Raw genomic sequence first — 19,766 nt, 5'->3', positions numbered from 1 at the left:
CTCTTGATAGTGGGCCAACCTTCATCGTACTCTTCAGTCCTAAACTGTTGAATCCCTTCAAGTTCATGCTGACACATTTTTTTGTACATGTATCCAACACCTAAACTTCGATTTTTGCATAAATTTCACTCAATTCTTATGTATTACATATCTAAAACCTAAACTATAATTTTTTCCAGACAAACCACTCATTTTTTATGTATTACATATCTAACACATAACCATCAATTTTTACATACATTCCACTCAATTCTTATGTACTACTTATGCATTGCATATCTAACACTTAACTTTAAATTTTTATATACATTTCACTAGAGTCTTATGTATTATATACATATCTAACACCTAAACTTCAATTTTTGCATACATTCCACTCAATTCTCATGTATTACATATCTAACACCTAAACTTCAATTTTCTTATACACAAACCACTCAATTCTTATGTATTACATGTCTACCAATGCCAAACATTCAAAATTTACATACATTCCACTCTATTCTGATGTTTTACATTTCTAACACCGAAACTTCAAATTTTGCATACTTACCTCTCAATTCTTATGTACTACATTTCTAACACCTAACCTTCAATTTTTAAACACATTTACTCAATAATTATGTATTGCATATCTAACACCCAAACTTAAAATATTTTTATTCGGATCACTCTATTCTTAGGCATTACATATCCAATATAAATTTTTCGAAAAAAATAGAAGAGGAAGGCCCTAACTGATAAAAGAAGGTTACCTAGCTTGGATATAAAGTCAAAGAGAATGAATACTCGCTGGAGTCACGAAATCGCTGGTGCAAATGCCCCAAAGTCGCCGGACACTCGATGGTGAAGAGTCGTCACACCGAGGCCTAAGAGAGCAATCTAATCGTAGAAGCTAGAATAAGGCTAGCATGTGAGAGAATAGAATTTTAGGGCATGTGCATAAGCTTTTTTCGATGCAAAAAAATTAGCATTGACAGTATCATCCGATGTGATGACACAATTAAGTAAAAAATAATGCTTCGAAAAAGTTCAACACAAACTTCGATGCAAATGATTTGCGTCCACAAAGTATCGATGCGAAACCGTCAATAATAAGCTTCACTAGAAATCAGACTTATATTCGACACAAACTTTGCGTCAAAAACTTTCTGATGCTAAAACAGATGTTAATTGCCAACATTCCTGCAGCGCTATAAATATGTTAAAGTTGAAGATTATTTGACTAATTCAATTGTTGATCCAAAATTGTCAATTGTGCTTCAATGACATGATCTACTTATGATTGGACCAAGATTGAGTAAATTTTGACGTCATTGGGTTTGCCTTATTGAGAAGGTCAATTTGATTATAAACTTACTGCAGTTTGGCCCAGATGATCTTGGATTTGAATTTGGAAGCTATTTTATAAAAAAATGCAACGATTCATGCTTGATAAAAATTTGTTGATGACACATATTACTTTGTGGTCATATAGAATTTTCATTTTATATTTGTGATAATTGAATAATTAGCTATTATATTTCATATAGAAATGAGTATTTAAATTTACATTTTACATTTAAAAATAAATAAAGTAAATTTACATATAATATTTAAATATTCATTATTTATTAAACTAACAGTTCTTAAATCCATTTTTTTAAAAAATTATTCAGACAATAAAATTTATAATAAAAACTACAATCTTCTTTATATTGATTTTTTAAACTTTTAATAATTGACAATAACAAATGTAAATAGACCATAAAAATCCTATAAAATAATTAAATAAATTACAATAATAACTAGTCAAACAACTCAAATAAAATTGAAGCTTAAGCCTTGAACTGTGGCTAATGAGGTGGTGGTCGGAATATACCAACCGTTGCAGATAACACTTCCAATCGACGATAAGGTTAAATGCGGTGATAATTAGCCCAGCCTCGTCGAAGTGCTATGTGTCTGTGAATGTTGATTGGCTATTTCTTATAAAATAATTTTTTTATTTATTGAGGAGTATAATATATGAAATTACATGTTTGCCACTGTTTTAATGAAAACATTACAAGATATTTTAGGTATTCTATATGTATGGGTCTGCGGCTGGGCTACCGTCTGATTCGCTCAGCTAAAATCAGTGGCATTGGTTTGACAAGACATATTCGTTCGAATGTGCCTAATCAGAGTTATCGGTCGACCTTTGATAGTTTTCGGGTTGGCAAGATTACAATCAATCAGTTTGGTTTTGTTTGTCGGCTCTTGCTATTGACTATTGATCTCTGGATGAATAATTCTTGTCGACATAACAAAACTAGACTATTGAACAGAGAGTGAATCACTGTAATTCAAAAGATAGCTCATTTCATGACGAGACGATCCTTCGGAATGTTTGCTGGTATTTTGTTGTCAATTCTAGTTAGCGAGATGGCTGACAAACAGCGGACTCAAGGGAAACTCTTCCCTTGAGTCCGCTTGTGATGACAGATAGGTCGATGCCTTTGCTCGGCTAGATTGACCTTAGTCCTTGGTTCGGGTGTACCCTACACCCGGTCGGCCTCCAGCTATGATTTGGAGACTTGTTATCTGGTCAACTGAATCATTAGGTATTAGGCTAATGGGACTTCTTTTACCTTCTTATCCATTAGCTCTCATGGAGGTTCGTCGTACATACTTGGCCCGTTCATGCTCTCACCTCAATACAGCGTGCTGATGGTCATGAGAATTCCTTAAATATGTTGGCCTTCTGATTGATGGAGACATTTGGAAACTAAGTGTTAGCACATAAATCAACTTAGTTAAAGGGTTGGATTTGGGATTACTTTTCTTAAATTTGAATGGATTTGCTGGAATTTGACAAAATATGGTACGTGGAAGCATAATGCCCATCGGTTTCGAGTCAACGTGATGGCTACAGGTCTTGGCTGAATGCTGTCCAAATCTTCTTCAGAACCAGCGTTATACTGTTAAAAACTCATTTGAATCATGTCGTAAGCGCCAACCACCATACCACGGCTTGCGGCACATATATCTATATATATAAACTAATGTTTTGATTAGTCCATTAGCTAGATGGTTTGGTAATTAAAGTTCATTTCGAAGCGTGCATATTGGCACGTGAGTAATATTTCATTGGAAGATTTACGTACAAAAGACTTAATTTCTATCTTTTTACATTATTAACACGTACATCTCAATGTTTTCATATACCATTCATGCATGAAAAGATGTATTTCACTATGAAAATTCTGGGAGGTACGAATGTAAAAATAAAGGTTAGAAGCTACATATATAAATACATAAGAATTGGCGTGGTATGTATGTAAATGCTCCTGTTTTATTTGACTATAATTTTAAATTATATTAAATTACATTAACGACGTATCATGTGTTAAATCTTTGTTAAACCTTACATAGATGAATAATATAAATTTCATTTTTAGAATATTGTATAAATACCATTAAATCATATGATACATCAACCCTTTTCATGATGGATAGTAAATAATACATGAATTGGAAGCGGCTGTAAAAGGATAAATGCAGAAAATAATTTGAGCATAATTTAATCATAGTGAATATTAAAATTCTTAAATTCATTTTATGATTAATATAATAAATATGGAAAACCTTAGAGGACTTTTATCCACCATATATATTTCAAGTTATATTTAATTTAGACGTAAAATTAACTTTAAGAAAAAACCTTTTGGAGCGCTTATTCGGTACGGAATCCGTACCTACGCCGCCCAATAATTTTATGCCACCTAATAAACATCATTTTTAAAAATTTTTAAATTTTAAAGCGTGACCCACTTTCATGCCGCTTTTTAAGTGAGAGTTTGTTTTTTATTGGTTGACCGTTAGGGGTGTAAGCGAACCGAACACGAACGAACAGAGCTTGTGTTTGTATTCAGTTCGTTTGAAATTTAGTTTATTTGAAATAAGATCGTGTTTGAAATTGTTCGTGAAGTCACTGTTCGTGTTCGTTTCTTAACGAACGAGCCGAACATGAGTTGTTCTCGAACGACGAGCCAGTTCGACATCCCTAATATTAATATATCTAAATAATATATTATATTAATTATATAACTTATATTATATAAATATATAATATATATTTTAGTATATTACTAATATAGTATATTAATATATAATTATTATTAATTTATTATATAGTATAATTTATTAAATTTAATTTTTTAAAATTTCATAAATTTATATATATAATTATTTAAAATGTCCGTTTCTTAACGAACGAGCCGAACATGAGTTGTTCTCGCGTGTTCGTTTCTTAACGAACGAGCCGAATACGAGCCGAATATGAGTTGTTCTCGAACGACGAGTCAGTTCGACATCCCTAATATTAATATATCTAAAAAAATTTGTTCACATTCATCTCGTTTACTTATCGAACGAATCGAACACGAACTCCACGAACTCACGAACTCATTGACGAACCGAGCACGAACTGTTCGCGAACAACGAGCTTTTTTGACCGCACACAACTCTGCGTGGTGCACCGTATGGAATAATTTTTCAACCTTTTGACCGACCCCTTCCATTTATCCCATTTTTTACTTTTTATACAATAACGCCAATAATTATTTAATAAATCTAAAAGTTATTTGCAGTTAAAAATTCTTATAAAAAACAATAAACTAATTAATTATTTCCTTAACTTTACAAATGATTAGATGAAGATGAGTTATGCATCTATAAAAATTACGGGCATTTACATACATATCACTCGATTCCTTTGAATTTACGTATCTACGACTTAAATTTTACTTTTTTTTTTTAATTTTTGCCACCCAAATCTTTCATTTCACATATAAAAATACCATCAATTTAATTTAACTCTTTGAAAACTAAAAATTCATATATTTTCATGCATATATAAACAAGATGATGTGTACATAAAAATTGAATTTGTTGAATTTGAACCCTTGCATATGTAAATACATAATAATTGAGTGATATGTACGTAAATCTTCCTTATAAAAATATGAACTGATTTACTCACACCACTAAAAAGTAAACAAAAACGAAGGGAAGTACAATCAATCACGGAATCGGTAGAGTGCAATAAGCCAATAACCAATCAAATTAAAGCCCGGAGGTGAACGGAACGCCGGTGGCCGGAATCCATGAATCGCCGGAAATAAAGTTGCCAACGGTGAACTTTCCGGCCTCCGAAGCACTGGTGATGACATGGTATCCCGGCCACTTCACCCGGCCTGCAGTGCTTGACCCGCCGCCGGAATTCAAATACTCGCCGTAGTACAGCGTCGAGAGAGCAAAATTGCCGCTCCACTCGAGCCAGCCGGCGGGATCGATGAGGCTCCCTATGTTTGTCTTCATTATAACCGTTCTCGAGTATTGCTTCCATGGGCGGCCGAGGTAGCTCTTGACGGAGCTTCCGGTGAGATCGGAGGCGGCTGCGATGACAGAGTCGATGATAGAGATTCCGGTGTTCTCGTTGGGATCAGTACGGCCCTGTGCGGTGACGGTGTTCTTCTGGCCGCTCATGGGCTTGCGGGCGAAGATGTTGCAGTTCTGAAAGACAACGGCGGCGTCACCGAAGATGAAGTCGACGGTGCCGTAGATGTCGCAGTTGCGGTAGAACTGGCGCTGGCTGTAGACGTAGAGGGTGTCTTGATATCCCTTGAAGCTGCAGCTGTAGAAGACGGAGAGGTCGGAGCCCGATCGGAGAGCCACCGCCTGATGTTTCTGAGGACCCGCCGTGTTTTGGAAGGTGATGTCACGTGCGATGAATCCGCTACCAACTACAGCTGAATAATTTATATTGGTCCAGAAATTAGATCATAATTATAATTATTATGTTAATGGATTCTAATAAATGATTTTTAATGATTAGTTAATCACGGGTTATACTATTTTAAAACGGATTTAAAACTATAAAACTCAATTTTTTTCATATAATATATTATTTTGGATTGTTTTTGACTTTATGTAAGGCAAGTGGATTTGGCAGGATGGATCATATTAAATTTTAGGTAGGTAATTAGAAATAAAAAACACTTTAAATATATTTTTAATATAAAGTAAAAAAGCAAGATAATTATATAAAAAAAAGTCAACCAAAAAACTTTTTTGACAATAAATTTCTTCCAAAGATGAGATATTTTTAATTATCTAATATTAGTGAAGTTATGATATTTCCGTCTGAGTCAGCCAAAAAAACAATTTGACAGTTACGAAGGCCGGCTTCGCGCCAAACTAACTGTTATTTATTTAATAATTTAAAAAATTATCTTAGATGTTTGATTTGTAAATAGCAATGTTTATTGTGCTCTTTATGTAATTATTCTAAATATAATTTTCTTTGGCTCACCGAAAGTTGCAGAGCGGAAGGTGGTGGAGCCATCGACGACATTCTTGCTTCCGGTGACGACGGTCTTATCAATTCCATCACCGACGATCATCAAATTCTTCATCGACGATTTGATTTCAACTTGTTCGTTATATATACCAGCTTTAACATGTATCACAAACCTCGAACTCCCGCTTCTCTGTTTAGCGGAGGCGGCCACAGCTTCAGAAATAGTCTTATAGTTCCCCGACCCATCCTTCGCCACCACAATATCAGCTTTCACCGCCGACGACTGAAGAAGCCTCCGGTCCGCCGCAGAAACCCAAGCCGGAAATCGGCTTCCACCGTCAGAAAGCAGCTTTCTGTTTCCCCCGGCGGATTTCGCGGCCGCCGTTGCTTTGTTAATGGCGAGCAGATTGCTAACGGCGTTGGAGATGTTGTAGGATAAGAATGGGGAGGAGTGAAGATCGAAGGAGGAATTGAGCTCAAAAAAGCCGTCTTGGCAAGTCTGCTGGTTGGCGGCGGCGGCGCTCAACCAGGTTTGGGAATCTTCGTGAGAAGAGGTGTTAGATAGAGAGCGGTAGAGCTGTGCGATGGTGTCCTCGCAGAGCTCGAGACAGTCAGCCCAGCCAGCCCTTGCGGTCCGGTGGAAGGACAAAGCATCAATCTTTGAAGCGATCAGGTGGGCTAGCTCTGCTCTGGCTATCGTTGCTCGGATCGCCGTGTCTCGGAGACTGAGTCTAGCATTCTCTTTGGCCAGGTTAGCAGTGCTGACCATGGAATTGCAGAGTTCAGGAAATGGTGTTTGGGCGCAGGAAAGTGTTGGATTGAAGTCTGATTTTACAGTAATGGCAAGGAGGAGGAGGAGGAGGAGGAGGAATTTACAGTAATGGCAAGGAGGAGGAGGAGGAGGAGGAGGAATGGGGACAAAAGCTTAGAGGTGGTCATTCTAAAAGAGTTCAAATTTCTCGTTGTGGAGGTTGCATTAATGGAGATATGAATGGGTGCGTCAGCTCAAGAGGAGTTTATATAGGCGGAGGGAGATGATGTGTTCGAGAGAGGTGATTGATGGTTGGCCCGTTAGACCATTGGAGCGCGTCCTTAGTTTTGAATGGGTTAGCTGGAATTTGACGGAAAAAAAGAGCACGGGTGACGTGCAAGAATGTCTCTTTGCGGGAACTTCCGAGTCTATGATGGCAACCCAGAGCTATTGCACCGTTTAGACCGTTATTCTTTTTGCTTCCAGAAATTTTTAGGTTTTAGAACTCTTGCTGAGCCTTTTTTTTTTTTTTTGGAATACTTTATATTTTGACTATAATGAGATAAGATTTTTTAATAAAATTATTAGTAAGTCTTTTCTGCTTTAAATTTAAAATCATAATTTAAAGATAATATTTTAATAGGATTTTTCTTTATTGTATTGTGATGATTTTAAGAACCTTTGTTTATTGGTATTGGCCGGTTCAATTGTGAATCAATAATTCAACCGATTTGATTCAAACTTAACCGCTGCATACAACCAGTCGGATTAAGTCGGTTAATATCGAAGTTGAACCGACGGACTGGTGAACCAATTATATTTTCAAAATATCAATCCATTCAAATATTGTCCAATTTTAGCCTTTTGGATTTGATTGGATGACCATAAATAAAATTTTTAAATAAAAAATAGAGAAAATATCACGTCTTTATTTTTTTTATGTAGAATATTGTTCAAAACATTGAAATGTGTTGTTCTAAACTTAGTTTTTTTTATTCAATTAAAATGATATTAATATATCATTGTTTTATTATTTAAATTATATTGGCATAATTTAAATATGTATTACATTATGTGGTTGAGCTCCAGTTGAACCACTAAATCTTGAACACTTAATTCTTCTAATTTTACATCTAGTCCAATTTTTACAATTTTGATTAATAATGTTTGTTATTAAAGTAGTAGTATAAATTAGTAAAAATGACATTATGATTAGACAAAAGTATCTTTTATCGTATTAGTAATAACTATATTCACAAAATATATACATACATGCCTGCATGCATGCATATATATATATATACATATATATATGATTTAAACTTTAAAATATGTTTATATAAGGTTCGATAGCATTATTAATGTATATTAATGTATGCCATAATGCACCAGCACTAATCTCAAGGAAATTTAATGAACTAAAAGATAAACGTACTGTTTTTGATGGCTCTTCGAAGGGAGATCAAAAGCCACATCACATCAATAGAAGACCAAATAACTGGGTTGACCAGCTGAAACCCTCTTAGAGCAATACTCAGAGGGGACCTAATGAAGGTTGCCCAAATCAAAGGCTGAGACCCATCAAACTGAAAGAGGGCACCAGCCCAACTCTCGTCCTAATATCACAAATCACCTCACAGGAGTCTCCAAGACTCTGGAGACCTATGATTCTCATCACTAAACACCCCTTGAATATTGGATCTCTTGTCAAATAGGGTATACTACAATCCGCCCAATAGCCTAGTCACGTACTAATAACATGAGTTTCTCATTCAGGGGTCAACTGCAATCGACATCGACAGCCGAATCGAAACAGCCGACATATTGACTCAAGCCAAAGAGTAAAGTTCAAGTGGCCAAATGATTACCAAAGTCCACTGGCTACTCAACTCAGTAAAATTGGTCGAGCAAGCCTTGGAGACCTAAGTACTACATATCCAAACTAGCCGAGTGATAGGATAGTCGAGCTATAGGCTTTTATAGATATATATAAAGATTTCTAAAATACTCTCTAGCGCCCCCATAAAAGCAGGGTGAAACTCCCCTATTGCCTATAAAAAGAGTGGTAATTTCTATGGCAAAAGATTAATTCAAGTAGTCATTCTTTAAAGAACAATTCCTTACCATGCACCATGCACTCAACTCCTCTCTCTCTCTCACTCTATTTCCTTTTCTCTCTTTGAAACAACCTTCTCATCTTTTGGTGTGATTCAACATTTAACATGACTAATAATTTGTTTTTAATGACTTAATTTAAAAAAAAAAAACATAGGTATAATTTAAAATTCTTAGGTTATCTTTATCTTTACCGTAACGGATTGTAGAATAACCAATAAATTACATAATTTGGGATAACTAGCTAGTAATTAGGCGCGCCAAGACGTACGGTTCCATTGCTTTTTTGTGATATAATATATGGCAGTGATAAATTGTGCATCAACATAAAAATTATTAGAATGTCTTAGCCATTAAAACTTCACATAACTCTTTTTTTGGGGGGGAAATTTATATACCTACCACACAATTTTTATGTATTTACATATTTAAGACTTAAATTTGATATATATATATATATATATATATATATAAACATTTATAATAGTTTGTTGTTATAAAATTTTGTATGAAAATGTGTTCACTTGCAAAAATTTAATAATAGTGATATTTTTAATGTGATAATAATGATTTGAGGGTTGTATATGTAAATATAAAAAAATTAGGAATTAAATATGTAAACACATAAGAATTGTGTTTTATGTAAGTAAATGTCCCTTTCTTATTGATAGGATAGGAAGCTTTTACCACAAGTATAACCAAAAACATATTAAGAAAATGTTCGAGAATTTTATTAGACGAAATCCTTATACCGTGTTGAATACAAATTGTCATGTGAATCACACCCAAAGAATATATTATGACATGAGAGAGAGAAAGAGAGAGTGACCGCTATGGTAGCTTATAGAGTTTTTACAACTCATGCATTAGCCATTTAATGTATAAATGACCCCCCTATTTATAGACAAGGTGGGGAGGGTATAGAAGTACAATTACCTACTCGTCCTTATTTTAGTAGAGGCACTACGGGTAATTTAATCATACATAAACAAGAAAATAAATAAATAAACAAAAATGCCTTTACTTAGCTCTTCTCATCGCTCGATCGCATGTGGCTTGTAATCCATAGATTGATTAAACCCGCTCGACATAATAATTGGTTCGCTTAGCCGGTAAATTGGAATCATCTGTCGATTGGCAGAATCATTACTTAGTCGCCCTTATTGGTCGATCAATTTCTTTAGACTTTCGATCAACATCAGATCCAGCTTCGAGGGAACTGAGATGATAGACTTAAATTTTCAACTCACACGGCATGTACTTTGGCACTTGATTGAGTCCTCTTTGATCATGTGTGTTTTGATCTGTTAGATTTTCTCAAGTTTCGTGCTAACATAATTTTGATTTATATACCGCCACACATTTAAAATTATATTTAAATTCTTTTATTAAAATTTAATTAATATGAAGCTAAAAAATAATAGATATAATTTAATATAAATAGAATACATAAATAATTTACACCAGGTAGAACTAAAAGTAAGTTATTGGATTGGCAATATGATGAAACTAATTAAAAATAAACGTAGCGATCTTAATATGCAGGATCAAAATAACCCTTCTTTATTTTTTTAATATTTTTAGCTAACAGTTTGCATTATTTAAATAACTGATTTTTAAGTTGAGGAGATTAGTGGATAAAACTGTTTCGGAATTGAGCGTTATATGCCTTTAGATTACTTGTGCTTTATTACCAATATTTATTATTAAGAAAATTATTAAACTAACTCACCTAATTTATTATCATCCAGTACTAAGATTTCAGTAAACATACAATTAAAATGACCGGCTCGATATGAAGAACCCAATGTTACCAATACTGGTTCAATCCAAACCAAATCAGGACCAGATCAATCCATTAAACAAATTTAAAAAGTTTTTTGGACACATTTGAAAACATATGTAGAAGGTTAAACGAATGTTAATTCTGACGAGTCTATAGTCAAATCGAGTGTCTTAATAAGACGAATCCAATTTGCTCAATATCACTTAATTCTAACATCATTAAGACACTTAAATATTAATTAGTTGTTGTTCGATCGAGGGAAGTCCTCAGAGTCATGCAATCAAAGTAATTCACATTATGCATTAGTTGCACCAAAAACTCCTTAAATAGAGCCCCACCCCTCTCATGAGAGGGGGAGGAGAGTTGAGACTTGGAAACAAACTTGAAGCTTTGAGAAGAAGTTGTAGTACAACACCACTCTTACCACCGTCGATCGTTGTCGATCGCCATCAATCAACGCTGACCATTGTCGACCACTGTCGACCGTCATCGACCACCACTTGTTGGCCTCCACTGATCGTCATCCATTGCTGCCCACTTGTTACAATAAGTTCATCGCACGTCGACATTGTAATTCAGAAGACTTTGTAACTCTTTTTTGCTGCTGGAAAAGGAGTCTCTGTAATCATCAACTTATAGTAGATTTTTACAACTGGGTCAGATATCGTGGTTTTTTCCACCGTCGATCGTTGTCGATCGCCATCAATCATCACCGACCATCGTCGGACACTGTCGTTTCATTAACCACCACTTGTCGGCCTCCACTGATCGTTATCGATTGCCGCCCACTTCTTACAACAAGTTCATCGTGCGTCGACATTGTAATTCAGAAGACTTTGTAAATCTTTTCCGTCTGTCAGAAAATGAGTCTCTGTAATCACCAACTTATAGTTGATTTTTACAACTGGATCAGGTCTCGTGATTTTTTCCCTTTACGAGTTTTCCACATAAAAACTTCTGCTGTTACCATTGCTTACTTTCTTTTATCAGAGTGTATGATAAATTTTCATGCAATGCTAGGACAATAATCCATTATGCTATGACCGCAAATTTTCTAGCACACATCAATAGTTGAAAAAAACCATGGGCTCTCAATCCCTTCTAGTGGAAAAATAGTACGTGTGCGGATGATTCGTACGCTCGAGATATACAATCATAATCTGCACATACAGATGTCCACCCATATTATTTTCTCGATCCAGGGATAAAAAAAAACCAGTAGATTTCCTTACATTAAGAAATAATAAATTGAAAAACATTTATTCTACAAAAGTTTATTATTTTATTGGATACACATAAAAATTTCATATGATCAAAATCAATATATAAAATTAATTTATGTAGAATTCAAACTTAAAATCTTAGTTATAACATCTGAAATTATTTATCAAATCAATTCTCAGCCGTGCACCTTTTAACATCTTTAATGAATTTCATTGGAATACGCATCATTGTGAATAATTTCTACGTTGGGTTTAAAGTCATAAAGAGTATTCAATCACTAATAAAATATAATTAAAAATTAAGGTATAGTAATGTTAGGAGTAAAGTGAGGCCAAAAGAGTTTGGTTATTTACATAAGATGCAGTTTTGTATCAAGGTCCCAATCAGAGCCCGTAATGTGTACAGACAGACTCATCTAAGTATTAAATTAATTGTTTTTATTAAGATGGGTCTGCATGTATACGTGGTAAAGCCTGATTGGAGTCATGATACAAGCTTAATTTAATCTCATATAAATATTCGGGAGTTATTTTGACACTTTACTCTTTTATAATTTGATGACCATCAAGTATTTTTCTTTGATATGATAAGGGCTTAATCTAAACGGAAACCGACAGACTTAAAGCGTATTTAGCCGAGCGGAAGAAAGCAGGCTCTTGGCGAAGCGACGGTAACTTATCGTCAGATCAGCTGGTAGCCGTAGTTAGGGTTGGAGGCCAACTACTAATTAAATCTAATCAAGTCGAAGAAAGATAATTAATTTAAATGATTGGAGTCAATAAAAAGGCTTATTTTCCTTGAAGCATTTTATTAAATTTGAAAAAAAGATTAATATTGAAATGTCATTTTTAAGAGAAAGGGATATATCATATATGTGCGGATGTAACTTGTGGGGATGAAGAGGAGAGGCTTTATGATCTATGAAATAAAAATAATTATATCAAAATATTTTATAATAAAAAGAAATTAAAATGGAGGATCAAGATTCTCAATTTATGTTGGGATAGGTATTTAAAAAATTATATTATACTCATTTTATAATATATGTAATTTAAAGCTTATCATATCATCAATTGTATATCAATTGTGTGGGTCTTCTCTTATTCACAAAATGATTTCTCTATTTATTGAAAAGAGTACAATATCGTGAAGTTAAATTTTTATCTTTACTTTAGTGGGGTTCTATTGAGGTATTTCTGGTATTTCACATGTATGAGCTTACTATCCAGTTGCTTTATGGCTCTACCAATTAAGTTTATTTGTATTCGAGTTGGAAAAATCATTTTAGTCGGCCAAGTTTATTTGGCCGATATAGGTCAGTCGGTTGATATGGTTTAGCTACGATCATTAACTTATGATGAAGAGTCTTTGGGCGTCTTTGAAATGTTTGGAGATGTTAAAGAATGAGATCTTCTGTGATTATTGACTCAGATACTCTTGTATCTCATTTCTTGCTGAGCGGTGGTTCATTCTTGTATCCTTTAGTTGTCTCTGGCCATTCTTGTATAGTTCAGTCTACTTTGGCATTGTTGGCTTGACTCAAAGAATTTCACCAGGCTGAAAAATTATGTCTTATAATCTCCTGTCAATGTGTCCTCCATTATTGTTCTCTTTCTTGTGGACCGTTAAATCTCATCAGGATCAGCACTGACGCACAGAGACACACTCATTCGTTCCTATCTGTTATGCATAGTTTAAGGTGATTGGCATTGATATGTTACTTGCGAGTCTCATTTTTAAGACTGATGATGAAATAATACGCTTGGTTATATTTTTATATTCTTTGTTTTTTATTTTTTATTTTTTATTTTTTATTTTCCAAAAAAAAATTATGTTTAATGGGCTACATTATTAAATTCAAATTTGAATAATAAAAATTCAGGGGAGAAAAATATATAATAAATAAAATTGAGCTTTCCCGCATATTCATTGGAAGATTGGCTATGCCACATCAACATGTGTGCAACTATTTTACTCATTTAATGGGAGACTAACTAGCTTCTAGTATTTTGCGAAGAATCTGAATGACACAAATTCAAATACTAGACACTTGGCCTAATAGTTTTTTTGATTCAAGGCAATTCCCCAATTATCTATGAGAGAACATAATTAGTTTTATAATTGTATATTACTTAGGGGTCACTGTAGATCTCACAGGAATCCAACGACCCTGAACAAAGAAGCATGATGAAGGAAGATCCAATGTAAGGAGATTGCAAGTCCCATTGAGTCAGTCGTGCCAAGCTAATCGAATAAGACGGTTAACCAGTACCAACCAAGTGAGTCAACCCATTCAAAGCTCACCAGCAAGATGTCCTAGTCTTTAACCAAGGGAAAACAACTCAATAAAGAAGCTTATCTCACAACAAAGCACATCCAAGGGAATGGTCAATTCCATAAAGCATCTTCAACCACTAGTGAAGGGCAAAAAATTTCTTCAAAGAAATAAGATATTTTAGCCCACCCAGCTCAATTGAACAAACTGAGCCAATTGAGCCCTACCGACCATGATGGTCGACTAAGTTGAGTCAACCAAGCTCATCCTACTGTGCTGATATGACTGAGCCAAAAAATGAATAGATGATGAATCATCACTTATAAAATATTTAACATATTCAGTGTATTAATATTATACGAAATCCTCTATAAATAGAGGAAATTAACATTTATCGTAGAATGAAAGCTCTATTCTTTTTTTACAGTTCATTCGAGAAAATATAGCTCCAATAGTTAAATCACTTCTCCCTCCTTTTCCCTTTCAACTCTCCTCTCATGCTATAATCCTTGAGTTTGATTCACGTACATTTTTGGATTCAACAATAAGTAATGTGTAGTTTTATGTTTTTTTGTAAACTTATGGGGCATTTACATGCTTACCACGCAATTCCTATGTATTTAGATGCATAACACACAAATCACTTAACATTACATAAAAAATATGTTTATCATTATCTTTTTAAAAGTGAAACATCTACTTTCATGCATAAGTTTATGGCTCTAAGATGCTAAAAATATAAATATCAAGTTTAAGATATTAGATACGTATATACATAAACAACGACTGGACATGCCGCCTCAGCATCAAACCCCGGCCTACCGGGCTCAATTCCAATTTTTTTTTTCTCTTTTCTACACCTAATTTGGTTTACTTTCATGTCGCCTTCAAAAGTTTTTCCATTTGGATATCTATTCATTTCCTATATTTATATTAGATATTCTGAAAACAAATAAAGCCACACATATAATGATTAAAATAGTAAAAACATATAAAAATGAGGCCGTCAATAAGGAGAAATATTGCATACTTAAAACGTGCACAGCGTTGCATACGTCAGTTAGGTTACAAGGAGGGTATTGAGGGTTATATCTGCGTTATACCTCATGTAACCTCCTTGTAGTCTATCTGTAACATACTTGTAAATTAGAAATATATGAAAAAGAAGCACGAAACTTAAATAGTTACAAGTTGGTTATAGGTAGATTACAAAGAGGTTACAGGGGATATAACACAGATATAACCCCCAATACCCTTCCTACAAGCTACCAGACGTATACAGCTCTGTGTGCGTCTTAGGTACTCAAATATTTCTCGTCAATCAGACTGTCAAACCCACCGTTAAATCTTACTCAATATAAATAAATAACTAAATAAATAAAAATTCGAGTCCCTCTTGTCATCATTTAACGTACGATAACAGATTTTGCTACATTAAACAAATAACACCAATTATCAGCTTAAACTGACACAGAATTCAATATATACAAACTCAACGAATCATGCATGACGAACGGTTGCGTGCAGACACTCGCTCAACATCTTCTTCCTTTTCACCCATTCAATGCTACAGTTACAGTTCAATCATATTTAACCATTTTCTTCATCCAATACTTGCTGCACATCACCGGTAAAAATGGAAGTCGACTGACACAGCTTTAAAGCGCCGAGCGAATTAATAATTGATTTTCTGACTCCATCTTCCTTTCACGTCTGTCCGAAGTTTATTTCTTGCACGTACGTCTGAAGTTTCAGAAAAGGAATCAGAAGGCAATTTAATTAGGAATAAGTTGTTCGACGTGGAATAAATGTTGGCCAATTCATGGCCAGTGATTCGTATGTATTAGCTGCGGTGCCGTTGGCCAGATAAATGGAAAAGCTCCGTCCTTTATCCGTAAACTTGTTCTACGGTTGGTACTGCTTCGTCCTGAAGTTGACAAAGCCATGCATGCAAACAAGTGGGAAAGCAATATGAATAGTTACTTCTAAATTGTCCTTTCTATCTCCAAAAGAAAGTTGAAAGTTCAAAGAAAGGTATTTCATTTCGAATTCAACTCCAATATTAGCCATGCAAACAATTTACATTATCTGGACTGTTTTGTAATATCATGTTAATATTGTGTTGTGCTGCAAAAAGAGGTGATAATGTTCATGCACGTTCCTTTCTTAACAATAGCAGTACTGTCTATTTTTATACGTAGGGAATTCACATACATTCTATCAATTTTTAATTTATTTACCTATACAATATTTAAACACTAATTGAAATTTATTTATGAGGCAGACACTATAGTATTAGAATTGTAACAAAATATACTCACCCTAGGTATTTTTTTTATAATTTATCGAAGATATGAATTTAAGTGTTGGATATATATAAATGTGTAAGAGTTATGTGGCAATCATAAAATGCGAATTTTTTCTCTTTATTAGTAAAGATGATTAAGAAAATTATATAATTAATTGTGCCACTAGACTATTGATTGTTATAGTAATTTAATGTCAATGCTTAGGAAGATTTTTAGTAGATTAAGGTTAGTGTTGTGCTAATGGTGTACTTGTCTCATGACCAATGGTGTAAATTATTCTATATGCTAAACCGATGGATGGAAGTTTGTTAGGATAAGGTTTCTATGTAGTAGGCATGTGATCATAATAGTGAGGATCACTTAAAATCCAGTAATTAAATATAGTTTCACTATAACTTATGTTGTACCCATATTTGTACTTGATTATTGATGATATTAATTATAATTTATGTTGTATTATTTAAAATAATGTTCTTAAAACTGCTTCAAATCGTATTATACGAACCCCAATATGCTTTGAGTATTTAGCTATAGACCATCTTGATTATTTATCAACTAATTGCTTTAGCTCTTCTAATAGTTGCTTTAACATGGTTGATCATAAGGATACCATTCAAACCAACTTGCTTGATTGTCAAGATTTTTTGCACATTCTTTTAATTATCACAATTAATCTCATTATTTTTTTCATATGGAGCATCAAAGAACTTATTAAATTACCCTACATTAATTAGCTTAATAAAGATCTTAACAAAATTACAACTATTAATGTTATGATCATGGTTGTCATGGTATGCACAAGCACAATTTTCCCTTATCTTGCTTCTTTGATAATTTATTGATTTTGGTCTACTATGTGAAATAATCTTTATTTTGAAGGGTCATTATGATATTTGGGTCAATGTTTTCAAAAGTTGGCAATGATTATTATACTTGGAATATCCTTAAGAATTTGCTAGAAATGTTATATTTTTATTGGGTTCTCCTAAAAGCAACATTTTATAATGAACAAGTTTATCTAACATGTTAATGTCAATCAAGGTTATGTTTGGTGATGACTAAAGCGCCAAGACTCTTGAGAGCAAGGAATTATTCAATGTTAATTTATTAACTGTTAAGGTACTTAATCTACATGGTTTTGTAGAGGTGATAAAATATGATTTTAATTAGGTGATTTATTGGCTATAACAAAATAGAAAGGCGTGCAATAATTTGGTGCTAATTAATGAATCAGAGTTTTTTACATTATAACTAGTTTATTAAGTGAACTAAATGATTTTATTAGATAGGATTTTTTTTTCATTTTTCTAAATAATTGGAAAGCAAGAAGGATAATTAAGGACTTGAAAACTAGTCAATGACTTATATTCATAGTTTATCAAAATGGTGAAACAAATGTAATTGAACAATTTCATGAAAATTTTTTAAAGGTCAAAAGAAAAATTTTAGGTTGATGTAATCTAACATATAGGATATAGAGCTTCATTAAATTATCAAGATTTGACATATGCTCAACTAAATCAATCAGAACTTTGTAGCTAATGATTTAGTTGAGGGCTATTGAACTTAATTTAGAAGCATTGGCTAGATCCCTCATTCTTTTATCGCATATGACAAAGGAAAAAAGAGGAAGCTTAGATATGTAATGAATTAATAGGTTAGCAAAATTTCTATGTTGGTATGGTTCCCTCTACTTATCTAAGCCTTTTACATTGAAGCCTTCAATAAGCAATCACAATAGAAGTGACATGGGCATTTCTTTTTATTGATGGGATATGTGTTTTAATTTGTGCTTCCAATTTTGAAATTCAATATGTGTATTAATTTGTGTTTCCAATTATGAAATTCACTCCCATAATTGATCATAAGTGCGTCTTAACTATAGAAGATTGAAATCTTTCTATTTAAATTGAAGAAAAAATTAACTATTAATTTTGATTAAAATGGATGTAATTGTCTTTAGATGTATCAATATTGTGATATGTATTATTATTTTTCTAGCTTTGATCTGAAATGTATTAAAGAGATTTGTATGGTTAAGAGGGAACACATTGATTGTATGGCAATAAATTTTAATCAAAAGAAGGTAATCAAGATGAAATACTTTTGGTATAAGCAAAAAAGATAAACCCAAGAAGAAACTACATGATTTATAATCATTTAGCATGTAGACATGTATCCCCTATAAAAAAAAGGAGAAATGTCACTCTACTTAAGACTATAAATATAGAATATTTGCATCATTTAAAAATTATAAAAAGAGTGAATAAGAGTTTAAAGACCAGCCCTTAAAATAAAATAAATAAAATAGCTAGAAGATATGATAGGATTTATAATAAAAATAATTTAGGGAAGGTTTCAGTAAGAAAATAAGAGAGATATAAAGCAAGAGTGAGTGAGGGAGGGGGATATCTTAAAAAATGCCTCAAACTAATTATTTAAGCTAACCATGTATGCTAGGATTTATTTTTATGAAAAAATCACCAAAAACTAAGTAAATCTAAATAAAAGAAAAAGTATTTCAAAAGAATTCCTTTTGTCATGGTGTTAAATCGCAACAATTCCTTTTGTAAATTTTTACCTGGTAGATTTGATCTCTCATGATATAATTTGCAAACAATCATATCATGTATTTCTTAGGGATTTTATGTAAAAAATAATTGAAATATGTAAATGATAAAAAAAACATGTTGTTCTACTTTATAATTAAAATCAAATTTAGACAATAAGAAATATAGATCTGACAATATATTAGAAATAATATATGATAGATTATCTAAGTGAAGAATGAAGATTTAATATTGACTCGAACACCAATATATACAATTCACATAACAAATATGAAACCAAACTCACATCATGAAAATCAAAGAACTCAGTTGAAATTTTGAATTGAAGCTTAATAAGTATCAGCGGAATAATTAATCCACCTTCAAATCTATGAGAAAAAAATGAGTAAAATGAGGCAATGATCAATGATG

General features: G+C 33.1%; 1 protein-coding gene across 2 annotated transcripts; it reads right to left on the bottom strand.

Moving 5' to 3' along the window:
* Positions 1-4,963: 4,963 nt before the first annotated feature.
* LOC110027208 (pectinesterase-like) lies at positions 4,964-7,301 on the bottom strand. Of its 2 annotated transcripts, none has more exons than XM_020728540.1 (3): positions 7,239-7,301; positions 6,338-7,197; positions 4,964-5,774 (listed from the first exon to the last, which is right to left on the bottom strand). In XM_020728540.1, exons 1-3 carry the CDS (start codon positions 7,262-7,264, stop codon positions 5,089-5,091), a joined length of 1,572 nt encoding a protein of 523 aa, XP_020584199.1. In that variant the 5' UTR covers positions 7,265-7,301; the 3' UTR covers positions 4,964-5,088. The 2 variants fall into 2 exon arrangements, with proteins under 2 accessions (XP_020584199.1, XP_020584200.1); XM_020728541.1 differs by having other exon boundaries at positions 6,338-7,191; positions 7,239-7,292.
* Positions 7,302-19,766: the final 12,465 nt, after the last annotated feature.

The sequence above is a fragment of the Phalaenopsis equestris genome, unplaced genomic scaffold (assembly GCF_001263595.1).
Source record: "Phalaenopsis equestris unplaced genomic scaffold, ASM126359v1 Scaffold000420, whole genome shotgun sequence".
Lineage (NCBI taxonomy): Eukaryota > Viridiplantae > Streptophyta > Magnoliopsida > Asparagales > Orchidaceae > Phalaenopsis > Phalaenopsis equestris.
Note: the sequence above shows the minus strand (reverse complement) of the source record. Positions and strands in the feature narration are given on the sequence as shown.

Coding starts and splice junctions, on each gene's coding strand:
- LOC110027208 (XM_020728540.1), bottom strand. CDS start 7,264: ATGACCACCTCTAAGCTTTTGTCCCC. Junction 7,198..7,238: donor ACCTCTAAGCTTTTGTCCCC/ATTCCTCCTCCT, acceptor CCATTACTGTAA/ATTCCTCCTCCTCCTCCTCC. Junction 5,775..6,337: donor CTTCCGCTCTGCAACTTTCG/GTGAGCCAAAGA, acceptor TAAATTATTCAG/CTGTAGTTGGTAGCGGATTC.